The sequence below is a fragment of the Pipistrellus hanaki genome (genome assembly GCF_964339955.1).
Source record: "Pipistrellus hanaki genome assembly, chromosome: 3".
Lineage (NCBI taxonomy): Eukaryota > Metazoa > Chordata > Mammalia > Chiroptera > Vespertilionidae > Pipistrellus > Pipistrellus hanaki.
In genome coordinates this window covers 57,869,744-57,890,584 of record NC_140505.1, presented here as the reverse complement: position 1 = coordinate 57,890,584, position 20,841 = coordinate 57,869,744, and the positions used below count along the sequence as shown (strand labels likewise).

At 36.6% G+C, this 20,841-nt stretch overlaps 1 protein-coding gene across 2 annotated transcripts in view; it reads right to left on the bottom strand.

Moving 5' to 3' along the window:
- Nucleotides 1-20,841, bottom strand: part of DACH1 (dachshund family transcription factor 1) — a gene marked incomplete at its 3' end in the record, with an annotated part of 423,255 nt that overhangs the window by 55,584 nt on the left and 346,830 nt on the right. For both annotated transcript variants that reach the window (XM_084876512.1, XM_084876511.1), the window contains exon 7: nucleotides 1,274-1,425. In XM_084876512.1, coding sequence (XP_084732638.1) covers nucleotides 1,274-1,425 — 152 coding nt within the window. The remainder of the gene's footprint in view (nucleotides 1-1,273; nucleotides 1,426-20,841) is intronic.

Here is a 20,841-nt window from a genome sequence, read left to right as displayed (position 1 = left end):
CACCTCATTTTGTTTGTTTGTTTGCTTCACATAGAGTTGTATACATTAAAAAAATGAATTGTTCCCTTATTGTCACAATGCAAATTCAAAAATGTTGAGGGATATTTTCTGAAAGCATTTAATTTAACAAAAGAGGGAATTTGTAAAAATCTATCTCATAGCAAAAGTACTATGAGTCAGATTTAGAAAAAGTATTATGTTTACTTTAAAATATAATCAGCTATTTGGCCTTGATTAAATTTGGGCAGATTGATGATTTATTTCAATTACTGAGATATAAAACCTTAAAGTTGAATACAGTTCTGGAGACTCTAATTGCATTAGTATTAAAAATGCCACATTAATATATGAGAAGATATGTTCCATTAAAGGCCTTCTGTTATATCCTTGGAGAGGTAAATAAAATTAATTACATTTCTACTGGGAGAAAGTTTAATTTGGTAGAAAATATGTACAGAAAAATATCACCAAGGATGGAATGCTAGAGTAAAAATTGAAAAAAAAAATACATGTTATCAGCATAGTGTCTGCAAGCACATTCATACTACTAGCTATTCCAAATGTGGAGAAGTAGATGGAAAAAATCCCCATATGGGGCCCACATGATAACTTCATGTGTGGGCACGAAAATTAGGCTTTCTTTTATCCCACACACTCTTATTACTTGGCTCCATGCTCTCTGTTATTGTTAACTGCAAGTATTTTTGATTCATAATGTACTGTACATAAAATATACATCCTGAGGACTACATAGGAAATCCGTGGAAAGTTTTGTATGGCTTTTTGAAGTCTATTCTTTGAAGAAACCCTATTAACTGCAACAAACTTACTTATGAAAGAAGAGATGTTTTTGGATTCCTTCATACTAGATGTATTTAAGTGGCTAAACATATCATTTCCTCACTGGAAGTCCAACAGTTTAAAAATAACTAAATATTTATTAGAACTAGTGTGCCGTCATTTAGTAAATCAGACAAACTTAAACATTTAAATTCTTCCCATTAGTCAGTGATAACAAGAACATTTAGGCATCGTGCATTTTAAAGCACCTAGGTCATTTTCATGTAAGTGATTTTTGAGGCTTATCATACAGATTGTGTATTTCTAAACCGATTTGTTTAGTGTAGCAAGTTTAAAATCTTAACTTGCTGGAAGAAGTTCAATACCAAGGTTCAGCCAAACTCATGAATAGCTTAAACAGGAGTAGTATGACTTTGAAAACTCTGCAACTGGGTTTTTATGTTCCTTTCTTGCAGGTTGCAAAAAGGCCTACCTGGATGTTAGTCAGCAGGGTCTCTATGGAAGACAATCCGTCAGGAAACAGAAAAGGAGATGGAAAACCGGGAGGCAGTGGTTGTCCATGCCCAGTTAGAGAAAGTTTGTCGAGGCTGTCTCTTGCAGTTGGTGTGGAAAGCGGGGTCTCATCTGTATGTGATTGAAACAAAAATATAGAACAAGTTACGCTTGTCTGTTTTTATTAGACCTCAGTAATGGCTTCCCTAGTGGTTTCCAGAACATTTATTGCAAATTGGTTCCTGCTATCAGGAGAAAATGCTTTCTGCTGAATTTTCTTTAATGAAAAAGCTGTGGAGATACAACAAGATAACATTAATGAGTAACTTTATAAGCCTTTTAAATGCAGTCTCTAATGAGACTGAGTTTACAGTGCCATAGAATCTTTTTAAAACAAATATTATCTCATATATAGTTGTGATAATATATTCAGGCTGACTTTATGGGCACCTTCCCAATTATCTCATTTTAGTTTGCTCTGTTTGGATTGACAATAGAATCTTTCTAGAGCTCCATATAAGAGAAATACGTTGCATATTAGTATGTTTCTTTCTCAATTAACCCTTTACGTCAATGATTTGTTCAAATATATTCTTAGAAAATCTACAAAAAATTGTACAAATAAAACCTTTCATTTCACATCTAAAGAGACAAAGTGGAATCAAATACAATAATTCTAAGTTATCAGTGAATTGTTCAGTTTCATTAAAACTAAAGGTCTAATTCTTCTTTTTTAATTTTTATTGTTGAAAGTATTACATATACCCCTTTCCCCCCTTCACCAGGCCTTCAACACCCTATTATCAGTGTCCATGGTTATGCATAGAAGCATGCAACTTCTCTGGTTGATCTCTCCTCACCCACCCACCCTCCCTGAAGAAGGGTTTTAAAGAAGTTTAAGATAATACAGCTTCCATAACAATATTTTTTTAAAAAAATATATATAAAGTCCTCTAAGATAAATCAGTCTTTACTTTGTTTACTATCTTTTATCATTTTAAGCAACTTAGAGTAATGCCCCAATATAAATTATTTTTACTTTTATAATGAAATCTTTTTATTTAGTTCTTTATTAGTTAAATATGTTCAGTTTCATTTGAGATAGATACAAAGTATGGCTATTTTAGTTTATTATATCAGAGAGAAGACTTTATTCATGGCAGAATTCTCAATTTTATAAATATTTTACTTCACACCAGGAAATTAATTAGCACAATGTATTTGCACAATCCTGATAGTATTTCTCAATTTTGCAAGTGGCTAGAAACTTCAGCACACCTGCATTTATGCTTATAATTTGATTCCACCGTTCTCAATCATTTCTTTATTTTTCATTGCAACACTTAACCACACAACATGTTTTCCAATTGCCTCTCTCTGGGGCAGAAGTATATGGAAGCTGCTACTCTTCTCTGTCTGTAACTAATGTCAGAACAAGTTAAATTCATCTCCCTCACCTTGCCAGATTTCTAGTTAATGAACTAAAAGGGAAGAAAAGTTGGGGAGAACAATGAACACAAGGACTTCTATTAATCACCCTCTTCCCTCCCTCCTTCCCTCCTTTCCTCCTTCTTTCCCTTCCTCCTTGCCTCCCTCTCTCCAACCCTCCCACCACCCTTTCTGACTCTTTCCCTCCCTCCCACCCTGCCTGCCTCCTTCCCTCCCTCCTCTGCAGTTTCTCCTTCCAGTCCGTCCTCTGTAAACTTACTAACAGATGCTCTGAGGCAGCAGGTACCAGAGGAAGAAATGGAGTAAGCAGCTGAAGTAGGATTCATTGGGATCTTATTTTCTTCTTTAAGTTCACTTGTCAACAGGGTTAAAGAAAGACAGCAGGGCATGGCTAATGTGATCAAGGTGTTCTTGGACACCATTTACCTCGCGGTCATAAATTACTCCTCCGGACCAAGGCTGCTAGTGTTTTCCCACAACATCTCTGAAAAGGTGCTTGCTAAACATCTTTGTGCATGTGAAATTGTTTAAGAATGAAGAGCAATATTTTTTGATCAGCATCACCTTAGCTGTCACATGCTAAAGAACATGTGGCTTAATAGATCATGGGGATAGTAATTGCTTGTCTCCTGAAGAAAGGCATAGAACCAGATGAGCACCTGAAATTGTGTTCAGCTTTAGTCTGTGACTCCACATTTCTTAAAGGTTATCCAAGAAAAAAAGCATCATATGTATGGGTACACACACACTCGCACATACATACACCTTTATTTAGAAGTTCCATCATCCCATGATGATTGAAACTTCAAAACATTTAAGTTTGAGTAGGTTTGATTATTGTGTGAGTTAATTAATTAAATCACTCGTGATACATGCATTCATGTAGCCAATGTTTACTTAACATAAATAATGTGCTGGGGATAGACACTGGAAAGAGAATACTGAAACCCCCCACAATCTGTAAGCCTCAAGAAGCATTTTCTAGAATGACCAATCCCAATCATTAAATACCTAATTATTACATAGTTCGCAAAGCATTTTGTCTTTCATCCTTATCCCATTACTACTCATTTTTCTCAGTATAAGATTAGAATTGTGCATATATACGTTTCAGGTTTTTTCTGCAGTTGCTTTAATTGAATGCTCACCTTGGTTCTCATGCTCTCAACTATATGTGAGTAGACTATTATTTGGTATAGATTAATTTGATTTAATTAATTCATTTATTATTTTACATGGTAGAGATATTACATATAGTCACTTTAACTCTAACAAACAATCAAATTTAGGGCAGAGTGAGTGACTGCTTATAAAATCTTTTGAAAGGGTGATTCTTAAGATCAATAAAAATTATATAAAAGAAAACAAATTAATCAAAGATCAAATAAACAAGACAACATATTTTGGGGTATCAACCCTACTACCTTAGAAGAAGTTGTCATCTTGTGGCAATTAGCGACATAGAAAGTCTTATTTAGTCTTCCTACAAAGAGTAAAATTGAGAACAGGATTCTTCCTTTTAAAATAAAAGTGACCTTTGATATCCTAAATGTTCTAAGAAGATTAAAGCAAAAGTTTGAGAGACCAGACAACATGGACATCACATAAACTCTAGACTTCAAACAATGAATGATGCTGAAGCACAAATCCACAAAGAACATTATTCCAATTCTGTATATTGTACATATTTTTTAGTTTTATCTTTAAAAGAAGGTTGGCATGTCAGATATTATGATCTTTGACTATAGTATTTGACAATGTAATCTGTTTTTCATTCTTTAAAATTGTGCTCCTAAATAATGTGTAACTTATGGAAAAGTTACAAGAATAGTACAAAGAATTCCTTTATAATGCTGTGGTTGGTTGGATAGTAGACCCTCAACATACCTGTCCTTGTCTAATCCCTGGAACCTAGTAATGCTGGCTTATTTGTAAACTGGGGTTTCACAGATGTAACTAAGTTAAGGCTCTTGAGATGAAGAGATCATCCTGCTTTTAGAATGCACCCTAATTCCAGTCTTTCTTTAAAAGAGAAAGTCAGAGGGAGATTTGAGAGAGACAGGGAGGTCCACAGAGTAGAGGAGGAAGCAAAGAGAAGACAGAGAAGGAGATCAGAAGTTGAGGGCAGTCACAGAATGCTGACAGCCACGAGAGCTAGAAGAGGAAAAGAATAGATTATCTTTGATAGCCTCTTGGAGATAGCTTGTCCTTGCAGACACCTTGAGTTTATACTCCTGGCCTCGAGAACTGTGAGGAAATAAATTTATGTTGCTTTAAGCCACCAAGATTGTGGCCTTTTGTTACAAGAGCCCTGGGAAATTACTTCAACTCTTTACCCCAAGTCACCAATTTTTCCATTTTCCCGCATTTGCTTTTAATCTTTCTGTCTTCTCTCTCCCTTTCTTGTTCTGTGTGTACATATGTTTGAACCATTTTCCACTTTCAATCCTTAAGACTTCACTGCATATTTCACAAGTACAAGGGCATACTCTTCCACAGTATAAAATGAGCAAGAATCACATACACAGACTACTATTATTTAATCCAGGGCGCACATTCTATTTTCATTATTTATGAGGGGTTTTTGTGCAAAGAGTTAAATAATATGCCTGGCCAGGGATGGATCAATGGTTGAACCATGGCCAAGAGGTCACTGGTTTAAATAACAAATAAATATTTTAATTTACTTGACAGGTACTTGGGAACTATTTTGTCTGGGCATGTAGTAGCCCCTAAGATAGCCTCTCATGATTATTCTCTACTACTATACTTATTCTCTCAAGAAGTATCCCATTAGTCTGAGTTAGACCTAACAAATAGAATAAAACAAATGTGATGGGATGCCATTTCTGAGATTAGGTTATAAAAAGCCTGCAGTTCCCATATCTCTTTCCCGCTTTTTCTCTTGCATTTCTTACCCTGGTGGAAGCCAGTTATCATGTCATGAGACAGCTCTGTGGGGGTGACATGACAAGGGATGGAGGCCTGTCAAAATCACGAGAGTCAGTTTCAAAGCAGATTCCCCTTGCACAGCTGAGATTTTGTGTAATTTTTTATTTTATTAAATTGATTGGGGTGACATTGGTTAGTAAAATTATATATGTTTCAAGTATACAATTTTAGAATGCATCATCTGTACATTACATTCTGTGTTTACTACTCAAAGCCAGCTCTCCTTCTGCAACCATATATTTTGATTTCTTTTACCCTTTCCCCCGCCGACCCCCAATCAACCTTCCCTTCTCCTCTGGTAACCACCACACTGTTGTCCATGTCTATGAGTTTTTGTTTGTTTGCCTGGTTTATTCATTTGTTACTTTAAGTTTTTTTTTTTTAGTAATTTTATTTCACATATGAGTGAAATCATATGGTTCTTGACTGTTTCCTACTTATTTTGCTTAGCATGATATTCTCAAGATCCATCCATGTTGTCCCAAATGGTAGTGTTTTATCTTTTCTTAAGTCTGAGTGCTCTTCCACCTTATACAAGTACGATGTCTCCTTGATGTCCCAGTTGAGCCTTTAAGTGAGCGGCAGCCCAGCTGACAGCATAACTGCAACCTCATCAGAGGCCTTAAGCCAGAGGCACCCAGCTAAGTTGCACCCAAATTCAAGATCCATAGGAATTATGAGATTTTTAAATGCTTACTGGTTTAAGCCATTAAGTTTAGTTGTAATTTGTTACACAGCTGTAGATAAATAAAACAGTATGTAACAGGTGTTGTTTTTTTTTTTTTTATAATACTTTGGAGTATAGGAAAAAATAACTTCATATCTAGTTACTTTCAGAGACTGTTGAAATGCAACAAAGTCAACATTCCTTTTCTCATTTTTAAAAACCTAGACGTTTTAATGAGACAAATTTTGGTATCACTCATATCTATAACTCCACATTCCCTATTATTTCTTATAAACATTTCTAAAATGTAGAGACTTCATCAATATTGACTAGAGAATGGTAATGTCTCTTTGGAATAAAAAATGTCAGTATCTTCTTAATTCAGGTTTCAAAAGGTTGTGAATATCTATTATTATATTTGAAAAATAATCAGTCAACAAAAAATAACAAAACCCAAACATAAAATTTCAGAGCAAGTTATTCATTACTTAAGTTTACAAACTCAATTCTGTAAGAATCCTTAAATTATCCTGCTTCATTTTATTAAATTAGGAAATGCACTCCCAACACCTGGAATGGCAAGTTAGGTGAGGCAAAGGGGACACTGACCAGGGAATAAAGTAAGCATTTTTGAAATCTGTATTAACTAGGGTACTATTCTTTCTCTAAGTACTCCACCTCAATAGGGGACTAGTAGGTAAGCCAGTGCTCAAGAGTTCCCATTATTTTTAAGTTCCAAAGTAAGATAGTTATTAACTTCAAAATATTTTCCATTTTAATTCAATTACAGGAAACTACAGTATTTTTCTTCAGAAAAATAGAACAGCATGTATTACAAGCTAACAAATAATTTCATCTTTTGACCAGAAAAATACTGATTAACATATTAATAATTATGTAATAAATATAATGGTATTATAATAATGTATAATCAGTTAACATCAATTAGAATAATAGATAATATAAAGAAAAAACATATATGAAGAGAATAGTCTTAACGTTCCAAAATCAATAAAGTATAAAAGAATATTATTTCATTCTCCTCATCACTTCATTTCAGGATTTTGCTCATATTTTAAAGTCACTTCTCAATAACTGACTATTAGTAAGATTGATGACTCTGTAAGACAAGCTTTTTTCTCTGCAATCTTATCACACATAACAATTTAGCAGGATATCCTAAGGAACAATGTTGTTTAAAAAAAAGGGGGCCTCTGCATTAAAATGTTTTCTTTCCTGTTAATAAAATCTAATTCAGTTGTTATTTTCATAACTAATCCTTTTGGGTTTGAATTATATATTTCAAATATGTATTGTGTGTATGTGTGTGTTTATTTTTGTCTCTGATGTATCTTATTACATCATAAAACTAACTAAAAAGTGATTTTCTCACTTTTAGAAAATCATATATTCCAAGCGGGTTCACATTTATTCCTCTTGATGTGGAATAGATAGCAACATTATTAAAAGGGAAAATCTCTGTATTTAAAGTTTACAAGTGTTCTGGGAGTTTGCATGAGAAAGCTATATTTCTATACTAGCAGAGTGAAAAAATGTTGAAGTTTTGAGTATGGTAGTTTCTATACAAAAGTGAATAATTATTTATAAAAATATTTTTTTTTATTTTGTTAAATATACAGCATGATTGTATTGATGTTATATATACATCACAATTGCATAGAAAGATAAATGCATTTGTGTTTTTGTAAACCTACCAGCCACATTATTGAATTGGAATAGAGGCATAAATAATTTAAAAATTTAAGGACCAATGCTTTAAAAAAATATTTAAAACTTATATCCAGATAAAACACAGCCATTTAAATTGAGTTCAGTCATAACCTCAATTGTGGTTCATTCCTGTTTTAAGAACTCTGGTTTTAATTTGGCAATATAAACTAATAATAAGGTTTAAAAATGCAATCCCACAATCCTATAAAATAAAAGGCTAATATGCAAATTGTCCCCTCAGGAGTTCCACTGACCAGGAGTTCATCTGCTCACTATGACCTGCGCTGACCATCAGGGAGCAGCGTGGAATGAAGGAAGGCCCCTGGCCCAAAGCCTGCAGCTGGAGGAAGGAAGGTCCCAATCGGTCCTAATCGCCAGCCAGGCTAGGGACCCTACCTGAGCACAAATTTCATGCACATATTAATTTCTGTTGAAAGAATATGTGAATGAGATGAAAGGAGGCAAAAGCTGGAAGAGTGCAACATGCAGAAATGAGAAAGATATTGTAGTTTTGCTTACTCTGAGGTTATACCGCATTCATGATAGCAAAACTAGAAATGCTTTCTATTGGGAAACCACACTATTGATTACAAGGCAATTTCACAGAGATTATTTTGGGTTAAGAGGAAGCTCTAAGAAGAAGATTTTCTAAATGTATGGAATTATAATCACAATAATGTTATGTGCCAAAAGATTGGCTCAAATGGCACCAAATGGTTATTTAAAAAAATAAGAGACTATATATAGACCATGGGAGTTGAGAGAAGAGTAAACAAGGAAGCTAAAATCCTCACAGCAAGGTACACTTGGAATGGACATTGGATATTAGACAATTTAAACCAGGGGAAGCCAGGGAGTTCTATGAGGACAGCACTCAGGTATAATAGCTCAAGAAAAACAGGCCTCCAAAGTACCCTAAAAACTTTGTATTTTTAAAGAGAAAGCCTGTTTCCCACCATTAATCTCAAACTACAGTCTTTAAATTGAGGTCATTATGCATTTATATTTCAAACATTTATGTATGAGGAAAACTCTAAATCTAGGTATATATTTAACCAGTGGTCCTGTGCACAAATTTGTGCACATTGAAAGGAAATTAATTAGAAGAAATATTTTAATATTGCTGTTCACCCTTTCTCTATAATAGAAGTGTCAACCAAATTAACAACTGACAAAGATAAAAACACATGTGTGCAATTGGTGCTAGCGAAAGCTTTATATGCATCATGCATGTGTGAGTCAACTTAGCCATATATATATATATGTGTGTGTGTGTGTGTGTGTGTGTGTGTGTGTGTGTGGCTAAGTTGACTCACACTTAGCCATATATATATATATATATATATATATATATATATATATAAATTTGCTTAATTAGACCTGATTTCTGATTTAGCTAAACTTTTTCCAGCCTAGTTAAGCACCCCAACTTCTCTTTAAGGTAATTGTTAGCAACACAGCAGTAAATATCAACACAAAGCAGATTATTATTGTAGATCACGCAGGGAGAACAGGGTAAAATACCGTATTTAACTGCAGCAGTGTTTGACTATATTCTACACAGTGAGAAAACATGAAGTCATTTTCAAGGTTCACCATTTCTCACTTCTTTTCAGTCAGGTCAGGTTTCCTAAATATCTGTTTTCTGTCTAATGAAAAGAAAATAGAATTCTACAGAGTCTCTTATCTACTTACTCCAGGACTTCTGTGAGAATCAAATGAGATGAGGCATGGGAAAATGCTTCACAGACATTTGATTAAAGTGTAAAATGTTTCCACTTGGGTATAAAGTAAGTCGTGTTCCTGGAAGAAAATGCAAGGAGACTAGTTGCTAGGTAGAGGAAGCCAGGCATTGTTATGTGACACCATTACACAGACAAACACTTAGCATATTAGCCTTTAATACTAGTGGCCCAGTGCACGGAATTTGTGCACGGGGGGTGGGGTGGGGGGTGGGGAATGTGTGTCCCTAAGCCCTGGCCTGCACCCTCTCCAATCTGGGACTCATTTAGGGGATGTCCAATTGCTGGTTTAGGCCCACAGGGATCGGGCCTAAACCAGCAGTCAGACACAATCCGGGACCGCTGGCTCCTAGCTGTTCACCTGCCTGCCTGCCTGATCGCCCCTAACCACTTTGCCTGCTGACCTGAACACTCCCAACTGCACTCCCTTCCAGCCTGCTCACCTCCAACTTCCCCCCTCCCCCCAACCCCACAGCCTGATTGCCTCCAACTGTCCCTTCCTTCCCTCACTGCTGGCCTGATAGCCTCTGCTTTAGCCCTGCCACTATAGCTTTATCCTGAAGGATGTCCACAAGGTGTCCCAGAAGGGCTCCAGGTCTAAGTAGCATATTACCCTTTTATTAGTATAGATAGATATTTTCAAACTTGGTCTTGACAGCAAACTCATCCCTGCCATTGGCAATTAAGATGGAAGTAAAGGTACACAGATATCTGTGAATATTTTTTCCCCTCCCACTACTTGGATGGTTGGCAAAAACGGAATGGCACTATTCATCAAACACACACACATAGTCCCACGACACACACACACAATTTATCTTTAAAACATTTTGGGTGGCTTGTTTCTCAAGTCATAAATATAAATGTTCATGAAAGAGCTGATGTATCCTAGGCTGAAAAGATCCACTTAACTGGCCTTTCTGTCTTTTCTGTGGCCCTGTAGGTTTAACCTCACTGCTGATATTGCAAGTGAGTGTGGGAAAGCATTTACTGAAAGCTGCATAACAGGCAAGGTTATATTTACTAGGCTGATGTTTTGCATATCTGCACAGTAGGGCCATTAAGTGTTCTAAGAGCACAACGGAAACAATCATAACATTTGTTTTTAGATGACTGACTCAGGACGTGTACACCAGGCTTTATATAGAAACTGTTTTTGTTTTATTAAGGGACTGTTTGCCTGTTAGTGATAACATCATTAAAAATAAATGAAAGGGGGCTGGTAAAATGCTTCCCCAAAGCAGAAACCTAATTAAAGGTGATATGCCTGCTCTGAGGGTTTGTTTTCAGGACTCAAAAATAGAACACGGTTAGTTCTTTCATATTTTTGTAAAGCCCAAAGAAGATCTCACAGTAAAACATCGCTTCTGATCTAATTTTCTATTTCTGTGTACTTTAATAATCCACTTTACAGTCTGTGCTTGCCCATGGAAAGTGAACTAGTTTTGTTCTTACAGATAGCTTCATCATGTCATAGTGCATGAAAAGAAAATCTGATGGTTCAGCGCAAACAAAAAATGCACTCTCCTTTGAAAGCAAATTGTACAGGTTGTAATATATGCAGTAACAGTCCTTGGAATAATGCACACACAAACATTTCGTGGTCCTAAAAGACCACTTTTGAGAACCTCAGTTAATGGCTTAAAAAAATTTCCAAATCATAGTTTATAATTTCAGAGGGGAGAGAGAGAGAGAGAGAGAGAGAGAGAGAGAGAGAGAGAGAGAGAGAGAGAGAGAGAGAGAGAGAAGTAGACTCATTTTAAGGGGTGGAGTTACTCTAATTTCATGGATGGTGGAAAAGCAGGAAACTGCATTCCCTTGATAACTCTGTCCTTATTGTGCTGTGACCTTGGCCAATTTACTTAAATTTACATCTGCCAAAAATGAGTTTCTGAAATGTGTTTTGAGAATTTTTCTGGGGGCAGGGGAAAGGAGCTGTCACATGAAGCCAAGGCCTCTTCAAAATTAATATTACTTTAGAAGCAAAGAGAAAATTAGTAGAAACACTGGGCACCCTCACAGGTGCCATGGTTTGCTTGCTATCTTGGTTTCCTGTCACCTCTGCACAGTTCTATTTCATTTATGAGTCTCCAAACTGAAAATGAATCTTATTGCTAAGTGAATAAAATAGCACAATTCCCAGATTATCCTCCGGAAATATAAAATAGCTTTCGCATTGTGAAATATTTAAACTCTGATTCTCATATGGGTTTTAGGCTAGAATTATCATGGAATTATTTTTTTAAAAAGCGTAAGTTATCTTTGGAAATCATTTGGTACAAGTTGATTTTTCAGATGAAACACCCCAAAAGTGATCGATCCAATGTTTTTTAAATGTCTGTAAATTCTCTCTCTCTCTTTTTTTTTAATTAGCAGCTATAGTATCAGTTTAGAGAAAATACAAAGGAAGGATAACATTTTGAATCATCCAAGGATATGTGGACCCACAAACGTACCTGCATGTGTGACAACTGGAGAAATGTCAAGCCTAGCATGATCTTAATAACTACTGGGGGATTGTAGGAGTGATAATGGTAAGGTGATTGAAAGTTAAGGAAGAGAGTCCTTAACTTTAAAAGATATTCATAAAAAAAAGATTAAGTGAAATATGTTTGGAATTGTCTTCAAAATAATCTGGGGAAGAGGAGGAGTAGGTGGAGAGACTGAGGAAGCAGGTCAGGACTGAGATGATCACTGTTAAAAATGAATCAGGGACAGGTCTATGGGGGCTGCATTATCCCATTCTGACTTTCTATTTGTTCGAACTTTCTGTACTAAAATGTTTTTAACAAAAATAATTTTACTCAGTAAAATTTTATTAACTCCTTTAAAAAAAAAAGTCAGGGGCATTGGTATGATAATGGTCATCATTGTTATCATCAAAATATCTAGCAAATACTGAGTCTTTTCTGTGTATACAAAGCAATGTTCTAAGCAGTTTACATGCATTAACTCATTTAATCTTTACAATAATCCCATTAGTCTGTCACTAGGGGTATATTCATTTTACACATGAGTAGATAGAGGTAAAATAACTTAATTAACTTGCCAAGATAACTTGGCTAGTGAGGAGAGGAGCCAAATTCAAACCCAGCAGCCTTGTTCTAGAGCCTAGGATTCTTCGACACTCAAGGAGTAAAATATACATTTCTACAAGCATTTGAAAAATGTATTGAATATGTGTTTCAGATGTGTGTAAGAAACATACACTCCAACAAAATAAAATAATTTTATAATTATTTCAGAATAGAAAAAAAACAGACTTTTCTATTTCACTCCTCTTTCTTTTTAATTTTAATTTTTTTTCAATTATAGTATATATTCAATATTACTTTATATTAGTTTCAGATGAACAGCATAGGGGCTAGACAATCATATCCTTTATAAAATGTTCTCCCTAATATTCCCAGTACCCATCTGACATCATATATAGTTATTACATTGTTATTGATTAAATTCCCCATGCTGTGCTTTACATCCCTGTGACCATTTTGTAACGAACAATCTGGACTTCTTGTTCCTTTTACCTTTTTACCCAGCCCTCCAACCCCCTTACTCTCTGGAAACCAACAATCTGTCCTCTATATCTATAACTCTATATGTTTTTGTCACTCTTTAATTTTAATCAAAGCTTAACTTTCTCCTTAAAACCTAGTTAATCATCATCATAAGCAGTCAAGATTTCCCCAGATTGTCTACTTCCACTGCTATGGTTATTCATTTTTGAAGCAAAGCTATCTATCTTAGAAATGGAATTCCAGATTATCTCCACATGGGACTAGAGAAATCCAGCCAAAAATATAATAGACATTTAATATCAACCCTAACTTTAACTATCCCACTACATCTTTACCTGATACCATACATACTAACACAGTATATACTTTACTGGCGAAAAATATTTAATCTTGAAAGTATCACTTTTTAATTGACATATGCATTGCATGAGGTAAAAGAGAAAGACTTGTTTAAAGATTCTTAAAGTAATTATATATATATATATATATATATATATATATATATAGTCCAAGTGAGTCACTTCAGAAGGAGCAGGTGTCATGCATGCCTCACCCTTATCAGCTACAATTAAATCCTGGCTATTGCCAAAAACTGTCTTCTGCACTTTTCCCAATTGAACCTCTCCTCAATTTCCTCATTGCGTAACCGTAACCATGAACTCACTTTCAACAGGAAGAACTTTAGTTTTCTAAATCACCTTTTCTCAGTTTCAGACCTCACTCCTCCAGTCTCCATTATTTGCTCCCTCCTCAAACCAGCAGCTTCCATAGTTCTTGATTACTACTCTGCTCAGATAAGATATCATCCACCAGGCTGCTGGGACAACTGCCCTGACTAGACCACAGCTTAGATGTAGATAAATCCATCCATGTAAGCCTTATCATTTACTAAGCATAATGACTCCTAAGCTGCAGGTGTGTTTTAACGGGTCCCTACACTCCACCTCAACTTACCACAATCTTTTGAGACCAGGAATATGGCATGTGAATGTGAAAAGTCCCCGAAGGTGATATATAAGGTGATATACTAGTACTTAATAAGCTCCTACCTATTCAGCTTCACTGGCTTGAAACAATTCATTTTCTCCTCTTGTCCATAATAACCAATTACTAGCATATTGTATTAGTATTACTATTTCAAATGATCAAATTCATTGAAAAGTATCAACAAACACATTTAATACAGGTTTGTTGCTTAAGTATGTCTAACATGAAAAACTGTGAGGGAAGGAACTTTTTCCATCTTATTCACCTGTATAACCTCAATGTCTGGCATGTAACACATTGTTATTATTGATTGGTTGAATATCTGACATACTGGTAATGTATTTCCCAAACTAGTTAATTTGTTAAGTTCTTAGTTCTTATTAATAAATATAAATTTTAACTGAGGTTAGGTTACATTTTAATTAGTTGAGTCTGAATGAGACAGTATCCTATATAATAAAAGCCTAATATACAAATTGTCCCCAAGGGTGGTAGTTTGACTGGGAGTTCCACCACTCACTATGACGTGTGCTGACCACCAGGGGGCAACATAGAAATGGCCAGTGTAGGTGATGCACTGTGTCCTCTTGCCAGCTACCTGGGGGCTGGGGTGATGGGGATGAAGGTGCAGTGAGAATATGGGGTTCCTCCGAGTTTGCTCTCATTTCCTCTGCTACCCTCCCCCGAGATGCCAGAGGCGAAGCCCCTGTGCTCAGGTGCTGGGCACCCTGGAGGAGACCACCCCGTACCCTTGTGGCCTCTTCTAGGTGAGCTGGGCTGCAGCCACTAGGACCACAGGGGTTGGTTGGGCTCCTAGTGGGTTCGCTCAGGAGCCAGTCTGCCAGGCCAGCTGAAAGAGAGTGCGCTGCACACTCAACTTCCCTGTGGTGCCACTGGGTGGCCCCTAGGCCCATGTTGCACCCTAGCCTGCAGTGTCCGGCTGCACTCACTGCATCTCCGTGTGGGGATTCGGGCACCGTGTCTCAGGTGAAGGGGGGCACAGAGGGTCTAGGGGCCCAGGTCCTTCCAGGGACCAGAGGTCAGTTGGGGCCTGCCCTTCCATGCCAGGAATTTGCACTTGGATCACAGGCTAGGCCTTGGGACCACACCTATGCACAAATTTTGTGCACCAAGCCTCTAGTATATAATAAATGCTTTTGGTTTGGGTTGCCTTTTCAGAAATATGTATCCAGCGTACAAAATTATTTATGATGTTGAAAATTCTAATTTTTAAATTCCAAATTTTAAAAATTAAATAAATGCACATGGGGCTACCCAGTGCATGTGTATAAAGCAGTAAGATTTGATTCATCTCTCCAAAAGCAATTTTGGCTGCTTTGGGCTGCCAGAGACTTGACACTACAGAGAATATCCATACAAAGTTTGATGAGTATCCTGTCAAGAATATTATAAAAACTAGAAATTGATAGGAGGTTAAATTAAGTGACCTTTATATCCCTTTTACCTATTGAGATTTTATGACTTCTTCCTTAAAAACTAACTGCTCTCTTACAATGTCATATAAAAATGCAAAGGAGAGCACTAATATTTAGGTTTTAGGGAAATATAAAAAGTTGAGAGTGTATGTTTATGTCATTGTCAGCATTCTTCTCTTGGTGAGAAGGGGATTCTTGATCAGCACAGCTGTTACTTTGCAACCCTCAAAGCATAAAAATATAATGCAAAGTTCCTGGACCTTTACTATAGTAAAGTTTAAAAAAATAATTTCCAATATATAAGGACTTGTTCTTTGTTGCAAAGAAAAAATGATGATATTGGCAAATTTATAAAATTGTTGTTACTAGCTTTGTAATATATTTTAAAAATGTCAAACATTGAATAAAAACGAGGAATTCTGCTTCAGTTTTCCTTTATTACCTATTTTAATATTAATTTTAAAAACTATTTGCTTTACATTTTAAATTATTTTAAAAATTCAAATAAAAACACATACTGTTAAGCAATCTTTTCATTAAAGTATTTCCTGTTATCTTCTACTTTAGATTGTATATGGCTAATAGCATAGAGGGTGTCCCTGGGCTAAGGGACACCCTCCCCCCGCCCCCTCCCCGCCAGCCCATGAACAAATTTCGTGCACCAGGCTTCTAGTGTAGTAATATAGGATGTCTGACTGCCTCAGATAAATTTGAGGGATATTTTTTAAATCATGATGAATTTTAGCATCCAAGATAGAAGATAAAACATCTATCAAGAACCTTAGCTGAGCCTAGTTGGGTTGGCTCAGTAGATAGAGCATTGGCCTGTAGACAGAAGGGTCCCAAGATTAAGTCCAGTCAAAGGCACATGCCTGGGTTGTGGGCTCGATATCTAGTAGGGGGCATGCAGGAGGCAGCCAATCAATGGTTCTCTTTCATCATTGATGTTTCTATTCTCCCTTCCTCTCCCTTCTCTGAAATAAAAAAAATATATATATATATTTTTAAAAAGAACCTTAGCTGAAAAGAGAATGTGTGTTAGGGGAACTGAGGAAAGGCAGCATGGATAGACACAGTGAGTGTAAGGTGAGTGACCAGTATAGATGTTAAAGGAATAAGGGGCCAAATTTGCATGAACTCTGTAGGCCTGGACATGAAGCAATGGCATATGATGTTTAGGATCAGTTGGGCATGTCTGATCATCTGGCAAAATGGCACTTCTTTCTAATCATATGTGTGTCATAAGAATGTATGACCCCTGTGACTATTCATTCCCCTGAAATAGTCAATTCAAATCAAGCTAGCAATATTGCTACTTGATATTTTCATGCATACTGCTTCGTTGTTTGTCTCTTCTAATTACAATGCAAGCACCTTAAGAACAAAATTCCTCTATATATTTATGGCTACTGTGCTTCCTATACCTTGAATGGTAACTTACACTTTCTAGACTCTCAAGAAATATGTAAACAGTGAAAAAAATAAACATTTAAAAATATTTAAAAATAAAACAAATTATTTTTTTCAGGCTATTTGTGTGCATTTATTTTCAGAAATCTCAAATTTACAAACATATGCATTAGTTCTAGAATCTTAATAGCATGCTAAAGAGTTAAATTATGTTACTATAGATAAGATCACGATATAAGAAAAGTATACCATATGTATGTATGCCTATACAAAGGACTGTTTATGTAAACACATATAGTTAGACAAGTACACACACATGTATATGAATCTATCCTATCTAATAAAAGAGTAATATACAGATTGACCATCACTCCAACACTCAAACTGGCTGCCCCCATGTGGTCAAAGATCCTGCCCCCATGTGGACACAAGATGGCCGCCACAAGATGGCCAGTAGGGAAGGGCAGTTGAGAGGGACCAGGTCTGCAAGGAAGGGCAGTTGGAGGTGATTAATCTTGCCGGGGAGGGCAATTAGGAGTGGCCAGACAGGCAGAGGCGGGAAGTTGGGGGCAAACAGGCTGGCAGGGGAGCAGTTAGACATCAATCAGGCTGGCATGGGAGTAGTTAGGGGGTGATCAGGCTGGCAGGCAGAAGCAGTTAGGGATAATCAGGAAGGCAGGCAGGCGAGCAGTTGGGAACCAGCAGTCTTGGATTGTGAGAGGGATGTCTGACTGCCCATTTAGATCCACTGCGATTGGGTCTAAATGGGCAGTTTAACATCCCTCAAGGTGTCCCAGATTGGAGAGGGTGCAGGCTGGGCTAAGGGACACCCTCCCCCCGCCCCCTCCCCGCCAGCCCATGAACAAATTTCGTGCACCAGGCTTCTAGTGTAGTAATATAGGCAAGTAGAATTCTCCTATCTTTAGTCAACCAATAACTTTCCTATGTTTAAATAACTAATTTACTTTAAAACTGTCACCAAAAGCTTTAGGCAAATAAATAATGTTTGTTATTTGACAAATAAATTACCTTTCATTACTTATTTCTTTTCCTCATATAAGATTTTACAAGAATGCAAACTGGAAATTTTCAATTGCTTTCCATTTTAGCTCATGTACTTTAAGATTAAATTAGTCCAGCCAGCATAGGTCAATGGCTGAGAATTAGCCTATGAACCAGGAGGTCACAGTTCAATTCCTGGATAGGACACATGCCTGGGTTGCAGGCTCCATCCCTAGTAAGGAGTGTGCAGGAGGCAGTTGCTCAATTATTCTTTCTCATCATTGATGTTTCCATTTATCTCTCCCTCACCCTTCCTCTCTGAAATCAATAAAAAATGAGCAAATTATAAGTATTATGTGTATTGAAAGATGAGCTCATCAATGACTTAATAGTAAATGAAAAATTGAAAATAATGAAAATATTCAACTTTAATGGAAACTACATATTTGAACAAGTAAATCAAACATGTAGGTTTTGCTTCTGCACTCTCTGGACAAACAAAAAAAAACCTCACATTTTCCTTTAATGTTATTTTACATTAGATAATTTAAAGAAATAGCATAACAAAAATAAACAAGCAAAAATAGTATAGTATACATTTCAAACTCACACATAGCTGTAAAGATTCTGATATGTTCTCCACCTACCTAAGCCCAAGACAGTTGTTACAAGGAAGAATATATCTTAGAAGACTCTTCTTTTTAGTGGGGAATTATTACAAACTAGAGGCCCAGTGCACAATATTTGTGCACAAGGGGTGTGTGTTCCTCAGCCCAGCATGCACCCTCTCCAATATGGGACACCTCGAGGGATGTCCGGTAGGATCAGGTCTAAATGGGCAATCGGACATCTCTCTCACAATCCAGTACTGCTGGCTCTCAACTGCTTGCCTACCTACCTACCTGATTGCCCCTAACTGCTTCTGCCTGCCAGCCTGATCAGCCCCTAACCACTCTCCTGCCAGCCTGACTGATGTTTAACTGCTCCCCTGCAGGCTCTCTTGCCCCCAACTTCCCTCCTTTGCCAGCCTGGTCACACCTAACTGCTCTCCCCTACAGACCTGGTCACCCCTAACTACCCTGCCTGCAGGCCTGATCACTCTAACTGCTCTTCCCCGCAGGCCTGGTCGCCTCCAACTTCCCTCCTCTGTTGACCTGGTTACCTCTAACTGCCATCCCCTGCAGGTTTGATCACCCCCAACTGCCCTCCCTTGCAGGCCTGATCCCTCCCAACTGTTCTCCCCTACTGGCCTGATTGCCCACAACTCCCCTCCCTTGCAGGCCTGGTCCCTCTCAGTTTCCCTTCCCTGCTGGCCATCTTGTAGCCACACGGGGGCAGCCATCTTTGACCACATGGGGGCAGCCATCTTGTGTGTTGGAATGATGGTCAATTTGCATATTACTCTTTTATTATATAGAATATGTATCCATAGTGTTTCTCTTAAAATCTATTCTAAAATATATCTTGTAACTTTTACATCATACAAATTATCCACAGAGATTTCAATATAGTGTTTACCATAACAATAGCTTCAAAATGTCATGATATTCTTAAGGAAGTTATTTCCTTTACAAAATCATTTTCACAGCTGTTAAATTAAATCATAACTTTAATTAGAGAGCTTTCAGGAAACCAAATCCACTTGAAATATTAATACATTTTATTTTGCCCATTAATTCAGTTGGCAAGCCAGTAAAATTTCCAGAAATTGGGCTTTCTAGAAATAATGTGTGGATGAATAACAAATGTAATGCAGTATGTTGTGTACTGTAACAAAGACAATAACAAAGAATATCAGAGCAAGTAAGGACATTTAGTTCATTCTTTGACTGTCTGCAGAAGGAAAGATCACGATGAAGGACAATCAGGATAGAAACCTCATGGCAAGGCAAAAAGCTACTCAGGTTATATGGGGAAAAGAAATAACTTTTGAAAAATTTAAATTTATTGTCTCAAATCTTATTAAAAGTTTCTAAACTCTCCATTTACTTTAGATGGGGTCCTTTATCATGAATTTTTGCTAACAATTAAACATTAAAAAAAAACAAAACACACCTTATATATAAATGTTCATTGAAATGTTTTTATTCTATTACTCCTACAGTTCCCTAATAGGAAAAGAACTGAGGCTATATTGAAAGACTGTTTTCCTGGTAAGCCTATGTCACTCCTAGTGATTACTATCTTGTTTTCCAAGAAATTCTTTTAAGGAATGATTTTAGAATCTTCCTCAGGATCATTATAAAGATGCTTCCTTTACAGTCTGTGAAATGTGCCTCTATTAAAAAATCAAACCTCATAAGCTTCTTTTACTCATCGATTACTTATCTGTGGGCCAGAAAATTCAGCTATAAATTTCATCCAGATATCTTAGAACATAATTCACATGGCCTGAATTCATTTAGAACAGCCAAGACTTTTTCCCCCCCATCTATTCATCTATATTGGGCTCTCATGATCATTATTCTCACTGTTAATACTTTCTCAAGGAAAGAGAAAGAAGAGAAAAAAAGAAGAGCTATTGTACTTCTTCATATCATTTTGAATGAGTGACGTGTATACTGAAGAGAAAACATGCTAAAAAAATTATACTGTAACTTGGTTACTTGACTGCAGTTTGAGTTTATCTCCATCATAAATGTGGAGTTTCAAAA